Consider the following 25,549-nt stretch of genomic DNA (forward strand, 5'->3'; position numbering starts at 1 on the left):
GTATGATCATGAAAATAATAATTACATAATAGTTTAGACATTATATGGAAGATATTTGTCGCGCGCGCGAGAAGAGATATCAAAGTATTTCTAGAATCTGTTAGGCGTATCCCAGAGTGAAGTTTTTACGGTAGAAATAGTCATTCAGTATTAGCTATCCGTGGCGTCGCATAATCGACGTAAAATTTGCCGATAAGTTTTCTTCGTCTAGCGGAGGTGGTTTGGATCAGTTCAGCGGCACCTTTGAGGGAATTAGTCTTATTGGGCACAAAATTGGAACAGAGGCCTCCTGACCTCCGTTGTGAGTACGGCCCCATAAGGGACTCGAGACTACGTTGGTCCTGCCTTCTACCACTCGGTCCAAGTATAACGAGCTGAATTATGTTCATACCCCTGTTCCTTGACGTTTCGCCGCGCATACTTCGCAAGGCCCACGAAACTGCCCTCACACGTAGAACACGGCCAACTTACGGTCTTTCTCCTTCTCTTCTTCTTCCTCTTCATCTTCTTATTTTTCCTCCTCCCCACCCCCCGCCCCTCCCTCCTTCTTCTCTTCATTTTTTTTTTATTCTTCGAGCTAGACTCGCAAGGGAACACCCACAATGTGTGAAGAAGTATATACTGGTAACACTCGATCGTGTATGATCGATAGATTTGAATTTTTCTTTCTTCAGAGGACCATCTGGAAGGATACCAGTCCAATATAAATCTTGACGAGTCCTATGGGACAGATTCCACACTCTCTCTCGTCTTACTTTTCCTTCTGGTTATTATTACCGACACTCGTTTTTGAAGATTTAATTGGATTCTAGTTTTCTTTCTTTCTATTTTTTTTTTACAGAATAATAATACTCGAAAAAGAAAGATACTTCGGTATTTACGTATGCATATCAGGCAGTAGTTGGAAAAAAAAATGACTTGTCTATTCTTTGTCTTTTCCTCTTTTTCATAGTTTTTATTACTTACAATTCACGCAGAACGACTGATGTGGCGCTAGTGCCAAAGGTCAAGGAACATACTCGGTACGTGCGGTAGCAAACGCTCCTGAACGTAAATCTGTACTAACCGATAGGTATTGGCTTTGCTCATAACTTACACGATGCTTTAAGATATGTGGCGACCTTCGACACTTTACGTGTCTCCCCGATTGTCAGAAGAGAATCCTTTTGCTTTTTAGTATTCACCAGAGTATCGATGATACCTTCACTCGCACATTGTGCAGACCATGCGTATACGTTTCTTTTTTCTATTACAGCATATCGTATTTAACCCATTTAATTCAGTCGTACCTTTAACTTGATACCAAGATAGATAATAAATGATATAAGACTTGATCGAGTACATTAGCAAATAATTGATAATAAATTGTATTATACACGATTCAAGAAAAAGTCAAAAGGTTAGACATCTATGGTCTAAATAGTTTTGACTAATTTCCATCCTAGCGTAGAATACTCAGGTTGAATATGATGTTCACTTTATCAGGGTATTTAAAGGTTTGATGAAAATAAAACGAATTTCCGTTGTCATCTATTAAAATTAATTTCTCCATTTATTATCATATCATTCGAGTAGACCATTTAACGTAAAGAGAGTGCGAACGAGGAAGGTATATATAAAGAAAAGAAAGAAAGAGAGAAAGAGAGAAGGGAAAGGGTGTAAAACTGTGTATAGAAGGTGGAAGAGGAAGATGAGGGGTGGGAGAGGGAACAAGAAAGGAAATGGTAATTCGCCATATCGGCGTACACGCGCGGCTATAAAAGTAACTTCGGTAATGGGATCGAGTCAGCCGACAAAGGGCTTTATTTAAATAACTCGCGGCGAACTTGACGATGACTACGACGACGATGACTACTACGACGAGGAACTACAAACGTTCTGAAATTCTAAGATGACGTGGTGAACTTCTATTTCCTCGAATCCAATCCGAAGATCACTAAACGCTAACTAGACTCATTGTCATTTGATTGTCATTTGATTCTCATGAAGATTATTTTCTTAATCTGTCCGAAAAGTTCGTGCCGATTTATATCACGTTTATGTTTAATCAAAAGTCATTAACCAACATTTATAATAAATGTAATAATATTATTAATAAATGTGACAAATCATTTAATTGAAATAATAATATTATAAATTAATTTGTATTGATCTTATTAGCTTTCATTTTTGTTTCTATTACAAATTGTTCTAATACACGCGTATCAATTTTTCCCTAAATCGTCACGAACTTTTCGTGCAATCCAATAATTAATAAATATCGCTTTTAACGAGTTTATTATATCATTTAAATATGTTTGCAGAGAGGTACCGTCATAAAATGAAAAGTGAAAAGTGAAAAGTGATATAAACGAGATATGTGAATGATGGTTAAAGATCGTGTTAAGAGTAGTAGGTAATATTAAAAGGGATTTCTAATCGTATGAATTATTGATCTACATTATTCTAAAGTTCCTTGCATCGAAGAAAATCCACTAAACGGTCGGTGGCCCTAAGGCACTAGTTGGATGGAGGAAGTCTAATGAAAGGCACGCGCAGTCTGACGGCCTGGCGTGAGAATAAAATAATTAACCGAGTTGCCTTCTCTATCTCTCTTTCTTTCTCTCTCTCTCTTTCCCTCTATTTCATACTCTTTCTCTTCGTTCCACAACAAACGTAGTCCGTGTTTTCTCTCTCCCACGCTTTGATCCTTTCTCTATACTTCTCTCTCTCTCTCTCTCTCTTTCTCTCTCTGTTTCCCTGTTTCTCACATATACTCGGACACTTTTTACACGTACGTACACACACAGATTTGTTCTCTTTTCTCTTTTAAAGCCTTGTCTCACCTTCTCTCCCGCTACTCCCGCTAAGAAGAACGGAACGAGAGTGTCGAGGGAGACGAAACGAGACTGGAAGTGGTTGAGATGGAAGGAGACAACCGGCCGCGGCCAGGTGGGTCGTAAAGCCTTAGAATGATGCTCTAATAAATCCCTCTGAAAAATTGCGAGCCCTCGGGCACGCTGAACGAACGAACGAACGAACGAACGAACGAACGAACGAACGAACGAACGAACCAACGAACCAACGAACCAACGAACGAACTTCTCTTCACCTTTCTCGGGACCACTCTTCCTTCTACAAGTGCAAAGAAGAGAGGAAGGATCCACTATCCTGTGGAGAACAGACGCAAGTCAGACACATCGGCAAACGCGTTCACCTCCGTAGGAACCAAAAGAGTTTTCGTCCGTTTAGCCGTTCCGCGTTCACGTTCCTTTCGTGACTTTAATGTCTCGAAAGATAGAAGGTGTTAAGGGTTGAGAGAAGGTTCTTCTTCTTCTTCTTCTTCTTCTTCTTTTACTTATCTCTATCTTTCTTTCTTCAACCTTTCTTTTGGGACCTTAGTTGACCCTAACTGCGATTAACATGTCCGAGAAAATGTTAGTTCAAGTATTTATCAAATTTTAACAAATGTCATTTGTTATTTTGTATGAAATTTTACGATATCTATTTGATTTTTTTTTTTCATTTTCCATGTAAAAAAAGATCTCTCGCGTGTGTGTTTGTTTGTATTTTTATTTATTTTTATCTAAGTATGCATAATGTTATATCTTTATAATACACATTGCCAGAACGGAGAATTCCGGTTATGGAAAACAGCAGTTATACTCGGATTTCAGTCACTCGGAATAGTATTTGTGTATTACGAGTCGAAGATAAATACCGATCTTTCGTTTAATTATACCCGGAGTGGAATCGAAAGATCTGGCGAGAGGCTGAACAGGGAATGCAGGCTAAACGTTGCAATAAACGTTCGAGGATTAATGTTCGTACGCTCGCGGGAGAAACGTTTCCTGTGGCAGGCAGCAACTCGAGCTCCCATCTGCGCACCCTTTCTCTCTTTCTTTCTTTCTTTCTCGCTCCATCTACATTCCCTTGGTATCACTCTCTCTCTTTCTATCTCATACGTTTCTCTTTCTCTTCACCAACGCAGAGGGAGTAGTAGTAGGACTCGCGCCCATTGTCCGTTCGTTCGCGAGTTACACGTGTGGATATGCATCGTCCAGCAAATAATCCGAGTGTTGCTGTTGTCGGTGATGATGATGATGATGATGATGATGATGATGATGATGATGATAATGATGATGGTCATGATGATGATGATGATGATGATGATGATGATATTGACGATGACCATGATGACGTTGGTGTTGGTGGTGGTAGTAGCAGTAATGGTGGTAGTAAGGAGTCGCGGTTAGCGTAATACGTCTTACGATTTTATGTTTAGCCTTTACCAATGAGTAAACCTCTCGCTAACGTGGCGGCACCTTTGTTCTTATACCACTATCGGTGTTATGAGTTTCGCCCGATATCCGATAGCCATTACCATCGACGGTCAATCGAAACCGATCGTTACTCGGTTTATTCGAATCTAACTTTCTGCTTTATGATTCCTTCTTAATCAATAGGATCAACAACACTAGTATCCGCTTACCCTCACTTTCCTTCTTTTTTCTATTTCCTTTTCTTTTCTTTTTTCTTTTCTTTTTTCATTTCCTCTTCTTCATCATCAGTCATAGTGGGCAAACAAAAAAAAAGAAAAAAAAAGTACATACTATAGGATCCTTGGATCTTTTTATGTACACGAGCCAAGTGACTAAGAAATAAAAAACGATATAAGGGATTCTCTCCATCTTGCTGGCCGATTTCATATCCCTGGTAAATCTGAAGTCTCAAATTTCGTCACAGTTCGCTTCATTCGTGAACGCGGATTTGATTCGGCCCGGTGTCGCTAGTTCTCTCGCGAGGTTCTACCATTTAACGATTATTTGCCGTGTCCTCCTCTTAGTCTAGAAGAACCCAGATATGGTCCCGCTAGAGGAACACAACCATTCTCGCAGAACTTCTCCGTTAGGACCCTCCTGGTAGGCCTATCTCTTTCTCTCTCTCTCTCTTTCTCTTTCTCTTTCACTCTCTTAGTTCTCTATCACTGTCGATGATTTCTCGCAAGCTACTGCCTTTGCAGCTGGCTAACTCAAGCTAGACGAACAGAAACTGGCCTACCCGTTACTAATCTATACAAGAACGAAGAGAAATTTCTTCAATGCCGGAAACACCAACCAGCACTACTTGCTCCCCCACCCGTCGGCTCTTCTTTTTGGGGTGTTCTTGATTTTTCTTCTTCTCTTCTTGATCTGTCCAATGATGATCGAAAAGATCGAATAATAATGCTAATAATAATAGTAATGATGATAATGTAAAGATTTTCATCTTGAGGACATTTTCGAGTAGTGATCCCATCGGAGTAAAAAAATTTTTTTAAATGTCACTAAAGATGAACATTGGTATGACGTTGCATTATTTTTTTCGAGTCTTCTTTTATTAGAGTACAACTTTATTTATATTTTCTTTAAAATCGATGATAAATATGTTAGTTATTAAAAGCATTAAATAAACGTATAATTCAATAGAGTAGAGAGGGAGAGTATCTTATTTTAGATTTATTTTGAATAAATTTGCTGAACAAATGAAAAGAAAACGTATTTCTTTTAGCATAACACTTGAGAATGACCTGAAGTTGATCTAAGGTCCTAAAAAAACTGTACCTTTTATACCTTTTTTCTTTTGTCAAACGATTTGTGGATTAGGCGTATAAAAATAGATAATACTAGAATTTACTTGAACAAACGTCTGGAAAATATGATTCGAACCAAAATCGTATTTGTGGATCAAAATAAGAATGTCGACAACAAACAATTGACTAAGAAGATTTTGAAAAAAAGAAGAAGAAGAAGGAAGAAGAAGAGGTGATCGAAGTTCTTGACACTCGTCAAGCGGACCCCCGGGAAGAAAATTCGCCATTCTTCTATATTCCCTCTCAAAAGGTTGGACTTAGTTGGTGGATAAGCCGCGAACCTGACACTAACTCTTCTAACTCAGTTACCTGTCCTGAATACTGACTTTTTAAACCGTTGTTTAATAACCACTGAAGTTGCGACAAAAGTAACCTGGTGTGAAAAATATCCGCTTTCCTGGATCCCAGGTAGCGTGAAAAAAAAATGGAAAATATATAAATAATAAATATGCATATGTATAAATAACATACTAAAAACGTAATCGTGTCAATTTATCATATAAGAAATATAATAAACATCACATTTATTTGTACTATCATTTTCAAAAGTAAATATCGAACGTTACGTATACACCTGTTATATATGACAATTATCATATTGATTGTCATAAATGAATGACATCAAATTTTTCGGTATACAATTAATAAGAAATACTGAATACGACTATATCATCGTGATAACTAAACGAGACTAATCCATACCGACAAATGCTAGATGTAACACGCACACACACAGACAGACACACACCAAAGTCCCTTTGGTTCTAGCTACTTATATTGAAAAAAGAGGCCACCGTCGATGTTTTCTATCTTTCTTTCTCCCCCTTTTCCTCTCACACACACACACACACACACACACATCCATACTTATACGTGTACACTAATTCTTCGAATCCTAAAAAGAGATTCTAAAAATTTTTTTTTTCTATTTGTTTGTGTTTATACGCTGTCATGTATGTGTATGTGTGTGAATATTGGTATAAGTATACGAACCATTGCCCCAAGCCTGGGTGGTTGCTTTCGGAAAAATTCGTTAGGGGTAGAAAAGTGTTTCCTTCAGACCCGAAGTCGCTTTTTCGACTGCCGACTTAATGCACGCTTAAAGCATATTTTTACGCTTTGATTCTTACGCACGCCACCCTGGAGTTAAAGCAGAGGGGAAAGAAAGAGGGATGATGCTGCTAACATATACCAAATCTTTTCAGTAGACTATTTAACTGAATCAGAGTGAAAAAGAAAATGAAGGAAACTCGAAGAATTTAGGTTTTTTCTTTTGTCAAAGTTTGAACGATTCTTATGTCATTGTTAACGGTTCTAAAACGTGATAGGTGACAACTAGCTCAGATGAAAATCTTTTTGTTTCCTTTTCTTATTGAGTTTTTCTCTTTCTTTCCTCCTTTATTTCTTTCCTGTTCCTTTTACTTTAGATCAAAATCTTTAACTTCCGTTAGAAGAACGACAGATTGTTCTGTTATCTACTTTTTTATCTCTTATAGTTATATATATATATATATATAGTTTTATCTTATACTTATTTATCTTATATATATTAGTGGAAAAATACGAATTTTGTAACAATATGTAATCTTTTAGTAGAATTACGAGAGCTGTCATGTTTATACTCTCTCTCTCTTTCCTTATTAAATATTTTTTAAAAATATGCATCTCTTAAAATATTATCATTGCTTCATCGCAACCGACCTGTCACCACAATATTCACAGATTTTGACAAGTATGTATCCAAATTTTGATCTCCGTTCTGATCACCCGATGAGAAACCTCGCATATTTCTTTGTCCATTGCAACAAACAATGCATTAGAAAATCTTTTTTCCAATCTACAAAGGGTTGTAATCCGGGATCGATACGATTCCGGTTCTCTTGAAAAAGGTAGAAACAAGTTTTTCTATACTTTTCTTACCCTTTCAAATCCTCTTCTCTCTGTTCTTCTTATGTTCTTTTTTCATAGAACCACAATATTTTTAAGAAAGGATTTCATGAAACGTCAACATCATTATTTTCTGGTTATGTTTTTTTTTCATAAATCCACAATATTTTTAAGAAAGGATTTCACGGAACGTCAACGTCATTATTTTCTGGTTAGCAAGGATCACGGATAATCCCAATTATTTTCACCGTTTTGATTGAAGTTTTTAAAAACTTCGTAAGTAACTTTTCGATTCTATGATACGTCTCAATGGCAAAAGAAATAGGATTAAACGATTAGAGTTGAAATCTGGAATTTATATAAATATCTTCTCAAGACATTTTTATTTGATTACTCTCTGGTAATAATATGGTTACAATAATGGCAAACTTGATTGCAACGTAGTATCAATAAAACGTCGTATCTATTCGTGGAGTATCCGACAAGAAGCAATAAACGATCGTTAAAGTGTTAACGGATATTGTTCTATAATGAGAACCAAGTACTACCACCATTAGTATAGGCACGTTCGTTCAACTATTATTATGCCGACTTAATTAAGTTTCGTGGAATGAAATGGACTCGTACGTCTTGGCTTGCTCGCATATCAAAATTTTCCTTGGTAAAACGATTGCAGGATATTGCAACTTTATATCGGGAGATTTTTTTAAACAGGAATATTATATTTATATGCATACTAATTTATAAATTATAATACAATTATCATGCATTACGAATTATTTTTATGGAGATAATCGAGAAAAATATTTTTAATTCATTAAGAAAAAAATTATTAAATTGTATTATTTATATTTCATATTTTCTTTAACGTTAAGGTATTCACTGATCTATCACAATATTGAAAGAGAAAACGAGCGTATTCAATCGCAATTATTTCGGTCGCGACGAAGATTCTGTTCAGAGCTTTTTGGTGACGGAAAGAGAGACAGATGATGAAAAATAACGCGAAGATACACTGAATCGGAATGTGTGTACCCGTGCCGTGGAACTAGGAGAAGGGAGACCCTGAAGTCAGTCTTTTGGGTAGAACGAAGCTGGTAAAGCGTGATGACATGCCTACTTACGGCACTCGACGGCGATGCTTTTACGCTTTTCGTGCGGCTAGCATCGGTGGAGAATTTGATTAGGCCAATTATGCGCCAGCCGATCGAATCTCAACGTGAAATTAGATTAGCCACGTCGATTATTAAGTCACTATTGCCCTTTTTTATCTTTTAATATAAACGCCACTTGGTAGCATATTGATAGTAATCGTTATTTAATCTATCGTTTGGTAAATTTTTTTTCGTCGTACTCACTAAACAATAGTTATTAGCCAAGAAAAATTAGATCTAACGATTTTCACGTAATATCATCTCAATTAATATTGTGTTTAATAATTATTATAAGACAAATCCAATAAGGAACATAAATGATCGATGTAGGACTATATCGATTTTGATAGGTAATTAAGAAATTATGTTAAGAAAAATATAAGTTAACTGTGAATATTAGAAAGTTTCGTAGTTGGTTGGTAGCGTTGCCCTTTTTGAAAGGAGGATGAAACTTGGGAAGTTTTACGGGGGAGCTGGTTAGGGGTAACCCCAATGTGTATAGTATATGCGCGGATCGCTTTGCAAAAGATCGACAAACGCGGCGTGATGCGCGACCAATCAGCACAGTATAGCCAGCTGCCGTGCGGGCAAACCGAACCAACCAAGCCGACGTATACCTAAAGCGCTAAAGCTTCGGTTCATTCATCAAGCTTCTGGTTACAGGGTGCAATCAATAGCTGTCCCTCTTCCTTTATCTATCTTCTCCAAAGAATATCCATTGTTTCCTCCTCGTTCTCGTAGTTTGTTTGAAAAAAGATCTACAAAAAATGAAAACGATAGATCTTTCACTGTTCTTTGTAATAGATCGACAAAGATCACTGCGAATGTTGATACGTTTGAATACCCAGAGATAGGTAGAATGATTTCTATTTATGCGATATAATATATGTTTTCGTATAATTTATTAGGATACTTTTCATCGACGTATTTCAAATAATTCGAATCCATCGGTAATCTTCGGAAAAACTAGGTATATATATATTTTTATTGTTTTTGTATAATACATCGAACGCGTTAGGTATAGCTTAAGAAGAAATTAGAGGAGCAAGAAAGTAGATCGTGTAAGGTTGTGTTCGTTCAAGGTATACTTCCTGTGTACCTTGATAGCTTCATTTAAAATTAGTTTGATGGAGGTCCAAGTAAAGATTAGCCGATCATCTGAAGATCTCATGAAGGATAATCGTATCTCGTAGGAAGTTAGGTTCTCTTCGTCGTTGTTAAACATCGTTAAATTAGTAACACTAGGAAACGTCCATGGGACGTTATGATATTCCCATATCACAGTCTAACCTACGTACCACGGTGAACCTATATACAACGGAACGAACAAACGAAGGTACCCTACGCCGCTCGATTTGCACGCTTTTCATTGGCTCGGTTAAGTTTGATTAATCTAATCGGTTGCACCATTGTTCGAAACGTACCGCGCCGTGTCCCATTGGCTGCCTGGCATAAGACCTTCTCATATATGTGTATACATGTACACCTATTACTGGGGGGTCCATGGTGTTTGCCATTAAGGCTGGGAGAAGACGTGCAAGCAGCCATTACTAGCCACGACCGAACTGGTTTTGTGTGTTTTTCGCTCTGCCCATTTCATTCCTTCTCCCTGTTTTGCACCCCTCTTCTTTCCCCCCTTACGCCAGTTAAGTCGACGATGATTTGTGCCCCGTTTGCAAGGCGTCCCACGTCCTATAGGGAAAATGGCTGTTGATTTGAACAAAAAAAAAAAGAGAAAAAAATAAATTAAAAAAAAGAAACCAAAAAGAAACGATCTCCTCGTTTTATTTTTATTCTTACCTTTACTTTTTTTATTTATTATTATTCACATATTTTATCGTGAGACTCGATAAATTTACTAACTCGGTATACTTTCCTAACGTCGTAGTTTGTATCTTAAGTTTGACTACCAGCAGGATGCTGAATTCGTAATATATTCTCATGGATATTTGTAAATACCTACTACTACTCCCCTACCTATCCACGGGGTGCAAACTCAAAGTTTCGTAGGTCGTTACGCTCGTTAAGGTTTCTCGTAGACGATACATCTGTCGAAACAGTTAATGTTGTACAAATGTCTCTATGTATTTTCTTCAGAAATGAATGAATTTTTAATTAAAACATTTTCTTCAATTGATATTGTTAAATTTTTCTCAATAACAACAATAACAACAAATAAATAATTTCGACGGATATACATATGTATGTATACGAACTGTGAATTTTGAAACTAATTTTAAATAAAATTTGAAATTCTTTCGATACTTGAAGAAATGATCGAGGATTAAATTAATAGAAGTCGTATGAGTTTTACCAAGAAAGACTCGGATCGGATAAATGGAAAACAATCCGTACTAGGAATCCAGTAAAATGTCTACGATTCTCGGTATTGTGAATTTTTCGGACCGCACATATAGTTTCCAGCCAACTGAATGATTCCCCGCCCATTTTCAAGCCCCTCATAGCTTACAATTCTGGGTTGCCATTCGAAGCGGCTTCTTTGAGTTCAGTCCCTTTTCTTTCAGCCCCTATCACCAATCCTGACTACGTACCATCCTCCAATCTGTTGCTTTCACAATTTTCTTACCCTTATGTTATATGCGGTAGGTCAAGGGTCTCTTACGACGAAACTTTTTTTATATCTAATAATAAATTACTTGAAATTCATAATATTCTCATTGAACAATATTTATTTTGTTGTTATTACATTAATCTCGATCACTAGTTAATCATATTTTCATATACGTTTTCATTTGTTATTTTATTTAATCGTATTGTTTCGAAATTGTTTAAATGATTAAATCGAGAAAAGATTGGTAAAATGATGTGAGCCGAAAAATGCAACCGTGTCTTTCCGTTTACGGGACGATATATTTATGTCATGATAGAGAAAAGCGAAGAAGGTCCGACCACCTACTTGGCGAACACAATGGGCCACAAATGCGTGGCGACAGGACTCGTAGATATACGGCAGGCTGATTGCTCGTTGTCACTGTACACTCGATTGTCGGCTCTCCTTCTGGCTTTTCACTTTTTATATTTCTTTTTATTTTCCTGTCCGTACGATTTCAAGCACGGTAAGCTCGATCATTAATATAATCAATATATATATATATATGTATATGTATTTTTTTGTTTTATAACATTTTATAATATTGTTAACAGGCAAAATTTTGTTGAAGCATATACTTACCATATGTACAATGTTTAAAACAATAATAATGGTGAATTATAATAGTAAGATTTATTTGATTAGATTTTTGAATGCGGACTGTAAGCTTTGTTTATTTCATAACGTCGAATTAATACAGCATAGCTATATCTATCAATTGAAAATATTCTTATATGAATAAACCATAATATCTTCTTTATGTACAATAACTATATGTGTAAATATATATATAAATTTACAATTAAATAAATCGTTTAGAATAATCATCACGCAACTATAATAATAATAATAATAATAATAATAATAACAATTTCTTTAGTATCAAAGTTAAATATTTTTAAGCTGTACTTAAAATCCCGCTCATTATAAATAACGCTTATTATTTTTATTTGATTTGTCTTAAACGTTTTATAAACAAATTAAATCAACATTAGTAAAAAAGAATTACTTACGATATTAATTTAAGGCAGATAGTATACATTAACACTCTGTTGGTCGTCACGATAAATAATTGTTCGAGCATTATTTTTTGCCCGTATATTACAATAAATTTGTCATAATAATTTACACCGACAATACGTTTCTACGGAAATTCACGTAGAGACGATTAACGTTTACGTATAATTACATATATCTACAATTATTTGAAATTTCTATTTAAACTAATGAAGATCGTATTATTAAAAGCACAATGGACACAACATTTTGGCTAAAAAAAAAAAGACAAGAAATAAAAACCTTATCGTTTTTCAACATTGCTTCCAAGTCGGCTGAGAAAAGCAAGCTGACTTTGATCAAGTGATTCATTCGTGTAACCGTTTAGTGTACTTCGACCCTGCGATACTGGAACATTGAAATCGTTCGACCTTCCACTTGACAAGACGAAATCCGGGCCGTGTACTCTTCCGCAAACTTGTGAATCGATTCCACCCAAATATGGATAACCACTTTTTGCCTCGCCAGGACTGTGAGGTGCAACATGGTGATGAGCAACACCAGTGCTACCTGGTACTGTTGAACTCGCACTTTGTACCATACAAGCGCTCATGTTCGAAGCCGTTGGACTGACGCTGCCACCAAGGCTACTCAAATTTAAATTGCTGCTACCATAGTGGGAGGTGTTGAATATTCTGCAAACCAAAGCACGTCAACGATTTCTAAAAGAAAATCGAGAAGAATCGATTGCTTCTTCGTCGTATTTTTATTCAAATTTAATACGTTTCTTGAATATTAAGGCCATTAAAAATGAATAACGAATACATTTTTTGTTAGTTTCGTTACGATACAAAAATTATCATTCGTTATTTCATTAAAAATCGATTAACACACATTTATTTCAAATATTGTTTATATGAAAAACACTTATAACAAATTTGATTTAATTTTATGTTACTACGCTAATGCAATTTATATTAAGAAACGATATAAAAGAATGTTGTATCATTCGTTATTCACATTATTGCAAGAATTCAATCGAGTTTGTTTAAAAAAAAAAAAAAGAAAGACAAAATTGAGAAAAACGAATGGACGATTAGATTAAACTAATCAGGGAAAATTATGTTGAAGTTCACCATAATCCTGGGATCTCGTTACCAAAGAGTCGTTCCTTTTCGGTGTTTACAAAAGTAATAAAAGATGCGCGTGGGCGCACGAGTTCTGTGTGTGTTTCCTACGGGGCGTGCCGAACGTTTTGACTCCCGCGCTTTTGAGCGCGGTACCTTTTGAACCGCGTTAAGGACTCTAAATCGTGCCGATGCACGACCCCTGCTTATTTTTCTTTTTTTCTTACTATTTCTTTCTTTCTCTCTCTCTCTCTCTTTCTATCTTTTAAAACTCCTTGGGGGAAGCAGTTATGAAAAGAAACGCGAAGAACGTAGCGGAAGCCTCAGCCGATTTATCGAATTTGTGTCCCCCCCTTTTCCCTGAAAGTCCTTAGAGTCAGTTGTAAGCTTATTCTTCTAAATATCGATAGTAGATTTCTAACGACCACAAATCATCCCTTTCTCTATGCCGCGTTAATGACTTTGCAATAAAACTAACAAGAAAAAACAGTCGAGGAAAGGTCGATCTTGAAATGAGTCGAATCATAATTATATTCTTATTTGGGACACGTTGAGTTATTAATGACGGTGATGTATGCACGTGGGTGAATTCGAGAAGGAGAAAATAAAGAGAAAGATAGACAAAGAGAAAGAGAGAGATAGAGAGAGAGAAAGAATGTGAAACGTGACAGATCCATTCGTAGGGGCGCACGGTTAGAGTGAGATCGATCGCGAAAGAGTATGCGTCCCGCGTAGAGGGGTCCTTGGATCGGCCCGGAGGATTATTAGCCGGTAGCGTTTCATTACGGAGGCCGAAGCAACATAATTGAGGACCACACAGAAAACGGTGTCGGTAGACGTCCGGGGAGAGGGAATGAAAAGGTAAAGAAGAGGGAAAAAGAAGAGTCAGGAACATGAACGAGTAGAAAAGAAGACCAGTCGACGAGGATGATGTTGGGTTCGAACGTGTGCGAGGACAACACAAGGTTACATGGCACACTGTAACAACGCGATCACCCCGGCAACCTGTTATTACGGCACAATGGCTGAATTAATTGTTGAAGAGTGCGCGCACAGCTCGAGAACCTTTGCTCGGCTTTCTCTGCTCACCTGGTTCAAACCGTTTTAAACGTTAGCGGTGTGTTGGGATATTACACGGGGAAACTCTCTTTTTCTATCTCACACGAAGTCTCGTGGGAGGTCTCTTCTTCTTCTTCTTATCCATAGGACCCCCAACATGGAATTTTACTTTCTCTTACTTTTAACGTAAAGAAGAAACATAGACCGAGGAAAAGATTTTTTGTTGGTCTCGTTTTTGTTTTCTCTTTTCTTTAATTTTTTCTAATTCGACTCACCCGTAGTTCTCGGCCGTCGCTCTGGTCCATTGCTGCTGTGCGGCGTAATAGTTATCCCCGTAGTTGTAATGCTGCGGATAACCAGCCGTTGTCGCTGCTGCCGCTGCTACGCTGACTTGCCCATAACTTTGATAACTTTCAGCCGCGCTACCGTAATGTTGACTCTGAAACGATTGTAAACTCATCGGGTTGAACGCGTTCGTTTGTTGACTGTTCATCTGTTTCCGTAGTCTCGCTCGTCTGTTGCTGAACCACACTTGAACTCGTGCTTCTGTCAGTTTCGTTCTGAAAACAATGACGAATTTTAGTTAGTAGAATAGTTAGAAAAGATTTGTTTTTTTTACATATTGGTAGTTCTAATTTTGATTTATACTTACTTTTGTGCCAATTCCTCTCTTGTATAAACGTCCGGATATTGAGTACGAACGAACACCGCTTCCAATTGTTCCAATTGTTCCCCTGTAAAAGTAGTCCTACTGCGACGTTGTTTTCTTTTAAGAGTTATGCCAGGTTCACTTTCCGTCTCGGAATCGTCCCCGCCGTCGCTTCCACCTGAAGTAACGACAAGAATTATGGCGTCCGTGTTGATTAAAATCCCTTATACATATATTTTAAGCTTGGGTTTGTCTCGATCGTGTGTCTAACTTGCCGAGTATCGAAGGTACGTGTCATGAACCGTATAACAGTGAAAGGGATTGAAAGATAGAAAGAAAGAGAAAGAAAGAGAGAGAGAGAGAGAAAAAGAAATCTTTCAGTCCAGCACGTGCTGCACGTCAGATACCGAAGATAGGAAGCGAGTCGTACCCGCCCACAGTTCACACGCCGGACTGAGCAACCCGCTATTAAGACCCGCCTGATTACAGCCGTGGCAGCCAAACCTATACTAAACTAAAACACCGGAGAAATTAGGGTCCGCCGCGAGAAGAAATTAAGTTCTTTGACATGTCCCGTCCCATCTGAGCTAAATGAAGGAGATTCGTCGAACGTTTCGATTTTATTTAACCGATCAATAAGAATATTAACCTTTATTTTTCTAATCTTTTTTCCGAATAAAAGAAAATAAATACCTATACTTTATAGTCATTGTCGGGGAAAAAATTGTTCAAATATATCAACGAAATTCTGTCGAAATTCGAGCAGAAGCGCAAAGGTGCGGTACCATCGAGAAAATTAAAGACCACGAAACTGAAACTTTGCCATAAATCTTATAGCCGGGCTAACGATTTTGTAAGATCTATTAACGCGTATAGTAGCGACGAAGATTTCTTTTTCTTTTTCTTTTCTTTTTTAAATTATCTATAAAATTGTAACGTTCGTATTTAATAGAAAAAAAAAAACAGTTTATTTCTAATTAACCCATATTTGCGTTCGGAAGTGTAATAATCCGCGTGAATCACGTGACCGCATTATTGTATCACTGGCAAACCTAACCTCTCCAAATAATTGTTCAAACGTTTCTCATAGTAAATAATATTTAATTACTATTCCTAATTGAAGTTAATATATACAAATAAACTGTATTTCGTAATTTAAAATTCAAATGCGTAAAGATACAAGGGGGAGAGGGGTATAACTGTCGTTTGTGAAGTTATTAATTTTTGAAGATAGCCGCGTATTTGGAACTTGGATGTAGGAAGGTTTACACGTGTAATGAGTGAAAGAAAACAAGGATAGATGGATAGAAAGAGAGATAACGGAAAGATATATAGAGAAGAAAATTTAAACGGACGGCATCAACGGCTAAAGCCGCAAGAGAGAAAAGAGTAGTAGTAGTAGTAGTAGTAGTAGTACGTCTCAATCATGGGAAGACCGCAAGTTTGCCCCGCAGTAAGAACATCTAAATCAATAGAGGGCGCTGCTATTCCTCGAACAAACTGGCAGACCGAGCTGTTGTTGGCGGTTTGTAAGATTAGAGGCAGGCTACGAGCCGAAGACCACACGCCGTGTGCCGCGAGAGTATACTCCAAGTTTCTTCTCTTCCCCCTTTTCTCTCCCAGTCCCCTTTTTCTCTTTTTCTTCCTCTTATTTCGCGCGAGGAGGAAGGGAACACCAGTCCTCCAATCTTCTTTTATCATCCTCATCCCCCTCTCTTTCTCTTTCGTCCGATCTCTTTTATCGTTCTCTTCCCATTCCTCTACGATTCGCAATAAACGCGACTCTACAAACTTATTTACCCCCTCCCCCCTCCAAGTTTGTTTTTTCTTTTTTCTTTTTTTCTCTTCTTTTTTTCCCCGTATCACTGGATGGGAAAAATACTGCAAACATTTTCTTTCTTTCTTTCTTTATCTTTGTTGTTTTTTTTTTATTTTTTGTTACTTTTTCTTACGAATGTGACACGAGATATTATTAATTCGAAGAGGTATTTAAAAAAATATATATTCTTTTCTTCTTTCATCGGTCCAGGGACGACTTTTCGTTCGTTCGTTCGTTCGTTCGTTCGTTCGTTCGTTCGTTCGTTAGGACGAATAATCATCACGTCTTTAAACCATCTCTCGTTGTTAACAAATAAAGGACTCCCCTTTGGAGAACCTTCGGAATAAGTGTGAAAAAAATAAAAAAAAAATAAAAAATCAAAAGAAGGTAAAAGAGAAAGAAGATGGTTCTTATTGTTCCTTTTCGGATAGGGTTGGACTCTTCGTGCTTTGCCATTCTTCGTTTTAACTCTTCTCTTTCTTAGCTTCGAAGACGTTCTTCTTCTTCTTCTTCTTCTTCTTATTCCTTGACTTGACTTCAAATTTAAAGAAGTATATACATTGGTACACAAACGTGCTTGACTTCGTCATCGTCTACAGACGTGTCAACATGCATATGAACGAATTTTGAAGGAGAGAACAACCAACGAACCGAGACGTGAGCCCGTAAAAATGATAAAACGGATCTTTACCAAGATGGTGGTGTTAATCGAACCTGAAAATTAAGAGTCCTGGAGTGCTTCTTTCTTTTTTTCTTTCTTTCCCTCTCTCTCTCTCTCTCTTTCTCTTTCTCTCTCTCTCTCTGTTGTAATTTTATAGTATACGTCTAATCAAAACTAAATCTCTCCGACAAGGTAATAAACTCGACACATCTACGCGCCACGGGACGCCTAATATTTCTTCGCGAGCGATCTACCGTCGGTGATAAAATATAAAGAAACGAAAGAAACCAATGAATCCTCTCCTTCTTTTTTTCTCTTTTCTTTTTCTTGTTGTTTTTGTTTTTTATATTCCCTACCAACCAAACCTATATTTCTGCTATTCCTATATTTCTTCTTGCATTCTTTGAGAATCCTTTTTAAAGAATCGCAATAATAATATTTTGTGTGTGTGTGTGTTCTTTGTTATTTCCGATCTTGTCAAAAAAAAGAAAAACAGAAAAAATAAAGACAATACTATAATAAATCTGAAATTTATTTGCATTGATGAACTACTTCACTAATGAATCATTTGAATCGTTTTATTTGTAGATACACCGTCAATCATTTACGAACTATTTTATAGAATAATATTTAATTTCGCTTAGAGTTTTTTGATATTAATACTATGAATTATTAATTGAAATTATCATTGAAAATGTTCATTTATTCTTTCAACATATAATTATATAACTAATTAAATTCAATTCAATAATTAGCGTTACCCTGAGTAAACATTATTTCGTTAATTGAATAAAATATTGCTTAACATTGCATTAAAACACAGCGAACGGATTTCGCGGAATTCATAAACGACAGGAATACGAACGTCTGTTTTTCTCTCCTCGGAAGAGAATGTTACTCGGGCGTAGGATTTTACGACGTCGTACGATATGTTTCGAAAGGCTACAGGTAAAATATGTAAGTATACATACATACAAGTCGTTGAATAATTCTGACAATGAGATGGATGTATCATCGGTTCTGTTGCGTCCCATCGAAATGATTTGCGTTATACCTAAATACGTACTCGATGTAACAGTTACACGGATAATTAACTGGAAGTTTCAACGAGTTTTACTAATTGGCGTTAATAAATGTTCATTTATTAAATAATCCGTTAATACGCATTCGTATATTTTCTTATATTTACAATTATAAAATTATTTACCTATTGTATTAATAATATATTTCTTTTGTTTGAAATTAATTTCAAATGATATGCAAATGTGACGATTATAATTTGGTATAGAAGAAATATTATTATATAATATATGTGTATTAATTATAAGTCAGGATTATATTTCAGTTCATGTCAGATAACTAAAGTCAAGAAACGTGGGCACGGTTAATAAATGGGTGGTGATCCTCGTTTGAAAAAAGAAAAACCGTATGTTATTGACTACAAAGAGGCGGTAAAAGTATGCGACCTTTTTAATAGTATTGGATAAGTATGTAAAGGTGTTCATAGACAAGAGATTCGAAATTGTATTAAAAATTTAGAATAAAAAGTATTTATCTTACCAAGAATTCCATTGATAGAATGATTCGTTCCAAGATCATCCACACGACGAATTTTATTTGGCGAACCACGAAGGAGCCTTGAGATGCTAGAAACCGATGGTGCTGATGCCTTGTCGCAAACGCCATCCTGCTGGCAGAACCACGTTGGACTAGTTAATATACTAGTTGATAATAATTAATAATATCATATAAAGCAGATAAATATTTATGAATTATATAAATGAACGGACAAATGTCAACGGACCTTTATTAATCTTTCCTTGATCTCCCAACTGAGAATAGCAGGATTTTGTCTTTTAATATCTTCAATCCTGCTCTCAACTTCCGGAGTTGCAACTCTTGGTTTGCTTCCACCAATGACACCTGGCCTAATCGATCCAGTCTCTTGATACCGATTAAGAATTTTCGACACACAACCATGAGATACTCTTAATTGTCTTGATATAACACAAGGTTTCACACCTGACGCAGCCAACTCGACGATTCTTAATCTTATGTGATTTGGTAGAGGACGGCCATTTATAAAGACTCCACCTAACTGATTAACACGACCTTGTCCTGAAACGTCATACAAAAGATTTTTATTTAATATATAATTTTTTTCTATTTGATTTATATATTCTATAAGTATTTAGACAAATAAGTACGATATTATATAATAAATACAAAATTAAATATTATCTTCGTCTAATTGCGATCAAATTTTTAGCAATTTATACCATAAATCGTATAAGATATTATTTTAATATCAATAATCATCATGTAAATGAATAGTATAAATAAACTAGAGAGTTTGTTTGTTAAATAGTTTGAGGTAGTTGTGTAGTAAGCAAAGAAAGAATTAAGAATATAGGAATTTCAAGAGTAAGGTAGAAACGAAATTGTAATTCTCGGAAAGATGGAGACGAGGGCGTGTACGAATTGCAAGAAACAACGAAACTCGCTTTACTGGATGTACAAAGAGAAAGAGAAAGAAAGAAATAAAGAAAAAGGTGATGGACCTGCATCGTGCATAAGACTCGTCGTTTGGAAGAACTCAGTGACACGCAAGGTGCCGCTCAAACGTTCCTAATTACCGGTAATTAGGGTCCCTCTTAATTAACTTAATTATAATCACGAAGTCAAACAAACCGCGTGTTACGCGCGTCTTTTGCGGCATCCTAGCAAAGAAACGAATGAGATGCGCGAGTTCTTCGTGTCGAGTAAAGTCAAGTCAAGTCAAGTCCAGTCAAGTCAAGTCGAGTTGAGTTAAGTTGAGTTGAGTTGAGTAGAGTTAAGTTCAGTTGAGTCTGAAAGAAAGAAAGAAAGAGAAAGTCTTGAGCATGGACCCGAAAGACCGTAGCGTTAAAAGAACAAGCTCGCGTGCCTTTTGCGAAACGGGCTCAAGATGAGGAAGGCGTTTGCGAAGGTTTTGTATAATACTAAGCGCTCCTTACGGCGTTCTCTCTTACGGTTTTGCTCGAAGCAGTAAAAGCGACGGAGTTGGGACTGCAACTGCGACCATATTTGCGCGTGTTAATACAATATAAAAAAGAAATAGTAGGAGGAGGATGTACAAGGAATGAGAGAGGGAACACAAAAAGTTACCCAGAATGAGAAGTAAATAGATATACCTCTGTCCAATCCCCTTCCCCCTTTTCCCAGTCCCTGTTTACAATAACTAAAAACACTAACTTGGAGAAGGAAAACTCGATAAATCATTATTCCATAAGAAAATATAATATAATATTAATCAGAAACGATTACTCTTATTTCATTAATCCTATATTCGTTTAATCGGATTCCAGGAGAAATCTAGAGATGGCGATCGTCGGGCCCCGCTAATTATCACGAGGACGGGGATTCAGAAAGGAGATCCCATCCATCCTCCCACCAAAAAAGAAAAACAGAAAGGGAGAAAAAGTGAGAGGGCAACGCGTAGTCCCGTTTCGTCGTTCATCGAACGCTTCGAGATTTACATCCTTCTCCCTACTCCTCTCTCTCACTCTCTCTCTCTCTCTCTCTCTCTTTTCTTCTCTCTCTGAACAGGCAAAGCCAGGTCTCTGCAAGCCTCTCCGGTCTCACTTTGTCTCTTTCTTTCTTACGTTTGGGATCCTAAGGACACACATCCGTGAGGGAGCCAGGCCAGACCCCGTACGGTCCCGGCGTGTGTGTGACGTCAGTCGGGCCGCGGGGCCCGACGGGATTACAGGCGAGATCAAAAGACGCCGACCGCCACCGCCGACACCGCCGCCAATGACGAGGACTTGCCTTTGAATGCGCGCCCTACACACTCCGCGAATTACGGAATAGAAGAAGGTGTACACCATTGCTTTTATTTTTTTTTCTCTTCTTCTTTTCTTTTTCTTTTTTCTTTTCTCTTCTTTTCTTTTCTTTTCTTTTCTTTTCTTTTCATTTTCTTTGATTTATTTCTCTAGGTTTTGTCGTGTGCATATAAGTATGGAGTTGTTTTTTCTTTTATTTGAACGTTAGAAAATAAATTTACGTATACCTATTATTACGTACCTGAGTTGAATAATAATTGATTAGTTTAAATTACTAAAGAATATATTTTTCTATTTAAATTACGTCATTTTATTTCTTTTTTCTTTTTATTAATGTGTGTGTGTGTGTGTGTGTTTATTTCTGATTTAATTATTTTTTTTTGGATTAGAAGGAATTGATTTATGCATCAACATTGATTAATATTTAATTCGATTAAATTTGACAAACTATTTGATTTTATTTAGAATATGTTATTGTGTTATACATTTGATTAATTGTAGGTGATTAATTTGTTCAATGTTGTAAAATGGATGTTAGATTTTATGTATTTATATTGTTTTATTAATACATATTATATGTTTTGTTGAAATATTAAATCAATAGTTGTTGATGATAAAATGACGTGTTTACGAATTTAATGATTCAATGAATAGAAGAATTCATTGACTTACTGTTCAATTAAATAGTTTATTAATGGTTTATTGTATATCTACAAATAAAACGATTCAATGATCTACTTTGTCTACAGTGTAATTCATCAATGATTCACGGTGTGTCTACGAATAAAATTATTCAATGATCAATGATGTTACTACAAATAAAACGATACGATAATTCAACAATATACCAGTTCAAATTGATGAAATACTTTGTAGATATATATCAGAAATCATTGAATTATTCTATTCACATACAATTCATCGATAAATTTTTTTCGGAGACATTAGAAATTTGACGAATATTTAAATTATTAACAAATTGCTCCGTAGAATCATTTCCATCACATTTATCATAATGATTTATTTTGAATTGCTAATAATAAAAAAACCAACATCGATACCATAGAAGCAAATGTTAATTTGCATGACGGTGAAAGTTTGATGTATTAATAATTAGTCCAACTTATTGATTTTATCGTATCGTACGATTAACATTATCGTACACGAATAAATGAATAAATAATTAAATTTAAATATTTGTCATATTAACTTATTTATTACAAGTTTACATACGTCACGTAAATACAAAATTACGAACGATACTAATTCAGTATTACGAACTTCCTCGATCATAACTTATAACCCGACACTTCATACTAATCGCAACCCTTCGTCAATAGTTTCTCGTTTCTAAAGATCCTACCTCCTATTTAAAAACAAAAATGCTTATAGTAAGTCAATGAAAGGTTGCAAACGGTACAAATAATCACGAAAATCAAAGGAAACGACATATTTTCGACGACATCGAAGAAAATATTTGTCTTTTAGAATTTTATAGGAGGGGGAGGGGCGTGGGGTTGGGTTTGGTTAGGGGTTTGGAGGAAAGAGGAAAAAGAAAAACGAAAAATCAGAGAAAAATTATAAAAAGAAGTAGTAGAAGAAGAAGAAGACCACCCTGCAAGCGTGGAGCGAAATGATGAAACGACGAGGAGATAATTTAACGCATGAATTATTGATAAGCGGCAATTGATTGTGAGCGATCCACGCTAATAACCATGATCGGTGGCAGCGATGTGACGCGATAGAGAGAAAGAGAGAGAGAGAGAGAGAGAGAAAGAGAGGTGATCGAACCGATTTGAATACGCTCGATGTATCGCTCGTCATTAAACTTTCCTTCGAGGCCCCCAGTTCACCCTCTTTCTCTCTATTTAACACTCTTTCCTTTTCTCCGAAGTATTTCAAAAGTTGTATCAAAGAATAACACCACCAGGTGATCCGGTTAGATCCTACTATCTAAATTTATGGTAGATCTCATCGATTAAATGAACTGTCACAAGATCACGAAAAGGATTCCTCTGGCGCGAGAAGACAATTTGTTCAGCTTTCACGTAGAAGTTATATTGGTTACGTTTACAAGAGAAAGTTTTTGCATGCAAGATCTTTATTTGGATTCACATTCGTTATTTATATGTATATGCATATTTTAACAGATGTATACAATATATATATATAATACAATGAACAATAATATCGTGTATTTATACCTTAGTTTTTTAATAATAATATAATAAATTAGATTGTACATAAATGTATGATACGTTTAAAATTATTTTTAGATAATTATAATTCGTTGCTGTGAAAATTGAACAAATATTTAATCAGATTCAAAGTTGTCAATCTAATCAATCGATTAAAATATAATTTTTCCTCATTTTGTTTTGTTTTGTTATGAAACAATCGTATGATTGTTAATAGAAAATTATTAATAGTAGTTATTATGTATATTATATATTTGATTTTCTTTTATTTAAGCGTGATAGTAGAAAAGTATAGAAGGTAAGATCGTGAAAGAAAAGATCGATAAGATCTTTGGTTAAGGATCAGATAAGGATCGAACCCGTCAGAATCTCTTTGTCCAAGAAGATTGAATATTCTTTGCGTCGTTGGTCGTCCAGGAAGGGTTCTAAAGAAATTACAAGAGGAAGAGAGGTGTACACGACTATGTGCGATTATCTACGTGCAGCCAAGGGATGCATGTACTTAGCGTTCGGTGTGAGTTCCGAGTTGCAAGGCCTCAATCATCGCGCCGTCGCCTGGGGCCAATTCGATATCGGACATTAGGTACCCACGAGTTCTCTCTTTCTTTCTTTCTCTACCTTTTTTTTTTCTTTTCTTTTCTGTTCTTTCCTTTCCTTTCCTTTCTTTCCTATCTTCGTATCTTTTTCTTTCTTTTGATATATCAGACTTGTCTTCGTTTCAACGCCCACAATACTAACTTAACTCCGTTATGATTTCCTATTTTTTTCTTTTTTCTTTTTTCAATACTATATATATTTATTTTTGTAATAATTTAAATCCAATGATAACATTTTAAGTAGGTCAAATTTGTATAATTAAAGCAAGCGGAAGTGGTTGTATAACTACATTTCTTTATTTTGTTAAATCAAGGTACAAACGTTTCCCTTTGTCACAAATTGTTTTGGAGTTTTTTTTTAAATAAGATCGGTAATAATTTTCAATATAAATTATTATAGTTATATATGTATATCTGTTTTTAGAATCATATTACGGTATTAGGTACCGAGGGTGTTCGAATTATTTGAAACAATTTTTAGCCTAAAGTTTCTAATAGTGATCTTTATAATAAGATCCAAATGTTATAGATAAATGGAAGAAATATGAACAAATTTTAATATTAATCTCTTTTTTTTTAATCTTCAGGTTCTATTCTAATGTTATCCGACAGATATCTAAATATAAGAAAACTAACGAATGCTAATTTCGATCGTTCTTTTGTTTTCTATAGGTTCCATAAATAAATACCTATTTGCTCGTTACGAAACTAATCCTGTCAGACATTATATCGTTGGTTGTAAAACTTGTTTGTAAGTCGTTAAATGAGTTTCGGAGTAAACGTCTAACCATCTATCGTATTGTCCTTGGACATGTACATTACGTACAAGAAAAATGATTTCAAAAAAATCGGTGTTTAAGATTGTTCAAAAAATTGAATAATATCGTTGGGATTATCGAAATAGAAACAATTGAATCGAGGGTACGATTTTTGGAATTTTCGTTTGTTTATATGTAATATAAATAAAAAGAAATATTAACAATCGACATGATCATCTCACCTTGAAATGCGTATCCAGAAAAATACGGCGTCATTCGATGTTGACTAAGCGCTCTGACCGCCATCTGGACCCCCCTAATCTATCTTTAAGCCAAAATTATTTTCTCCCTCCACGTTTTCACCGAACACTTCTCTTCTCTTCCGTAATATTTAAATAATGGTATTGGTTAAGAAACCAAAAAGTAACGAAAAAGAAAAAAAAAAAGAAGACAAGAAAATAAAATTAAAAAAATATAACAAAGAATTAAGACGACTGTAACTAATATTTCCACCCTGAATTGATTTTTTCAGTAATATAACAAACACTTATAGTCGACGAGATCTCTCCAATTCCTCAAAAAGAAAAGAACAAAGAAAA

General features: G+C 35.7%; 1 protein-coding gene across 1 annotated transcript; it reads right to left on the minus strand.

Moving 5' to 3' along the window:
• Positions 1-12,232: 12,232 nt before the first annotated feature.
• Positions 12,233-25,256, minus strand: LOC122519339 (protein gooseberry-like). The gene is made up of 6 exons (XM_043638720.1): positions 25,193-25,256; positions 19,379-19,692; positions 19,135-19,261; positions 15,098-15,272; positions 14,721-15,005; positions 12,233-12,954 (listed from the first exon to the last, which is right to left on the minus strand). The coding sequence occupies exons 1-6, from the start codon at positions 25,254-25,256 to the stop codon at positions 12,564-12,566; spliced, it is 1,356 nt and encodes a 451-aa protein (XP_043494655.1). The 3' UTR covers positions 12,233-12,563.
• Positions 25,257-25,549: the final 293 nt, after the last annotated feature.

The sequence above is a fragment of the Polistes fuscatus genome, unplaced genomic scaffold (assembly GCF_010416935.1).
Source record: "Polistes fuscatus isolate 324 unplaced genomic scaffold, CU_Pfus_HIC Scaffold3, whole genome shotgun sequence".
NCBI lineage: Eukaryota > Metazoa > Arthropoda > Insecta > Hymenoptera > Vespidae > Polistes > Polistes fuscatus.

Coding starts and splice junctions, on each gene's coding strand:
- LOC122519339 (XM_043638720.1), bottom strand. CDS start 25,256: ATGGCGGTCAGAGCGCTTAGTCAACATCGAATGACGCCGTATTTTTCT. Junction 19,262..19,378: donor TCAAGGAAAGATTAATAAAG/GTCCGTTGACAT, acceptor TTCTGCCAGCAG/GATGGCGTTTGCGACAAGGC. Junction 12,955..14,720: donor GCGACGGCCGAGAACTACGG/GTGAGTCGAATT, acceptor TTTGGTTTGCAG/AATATTCAACACCTCCCACT.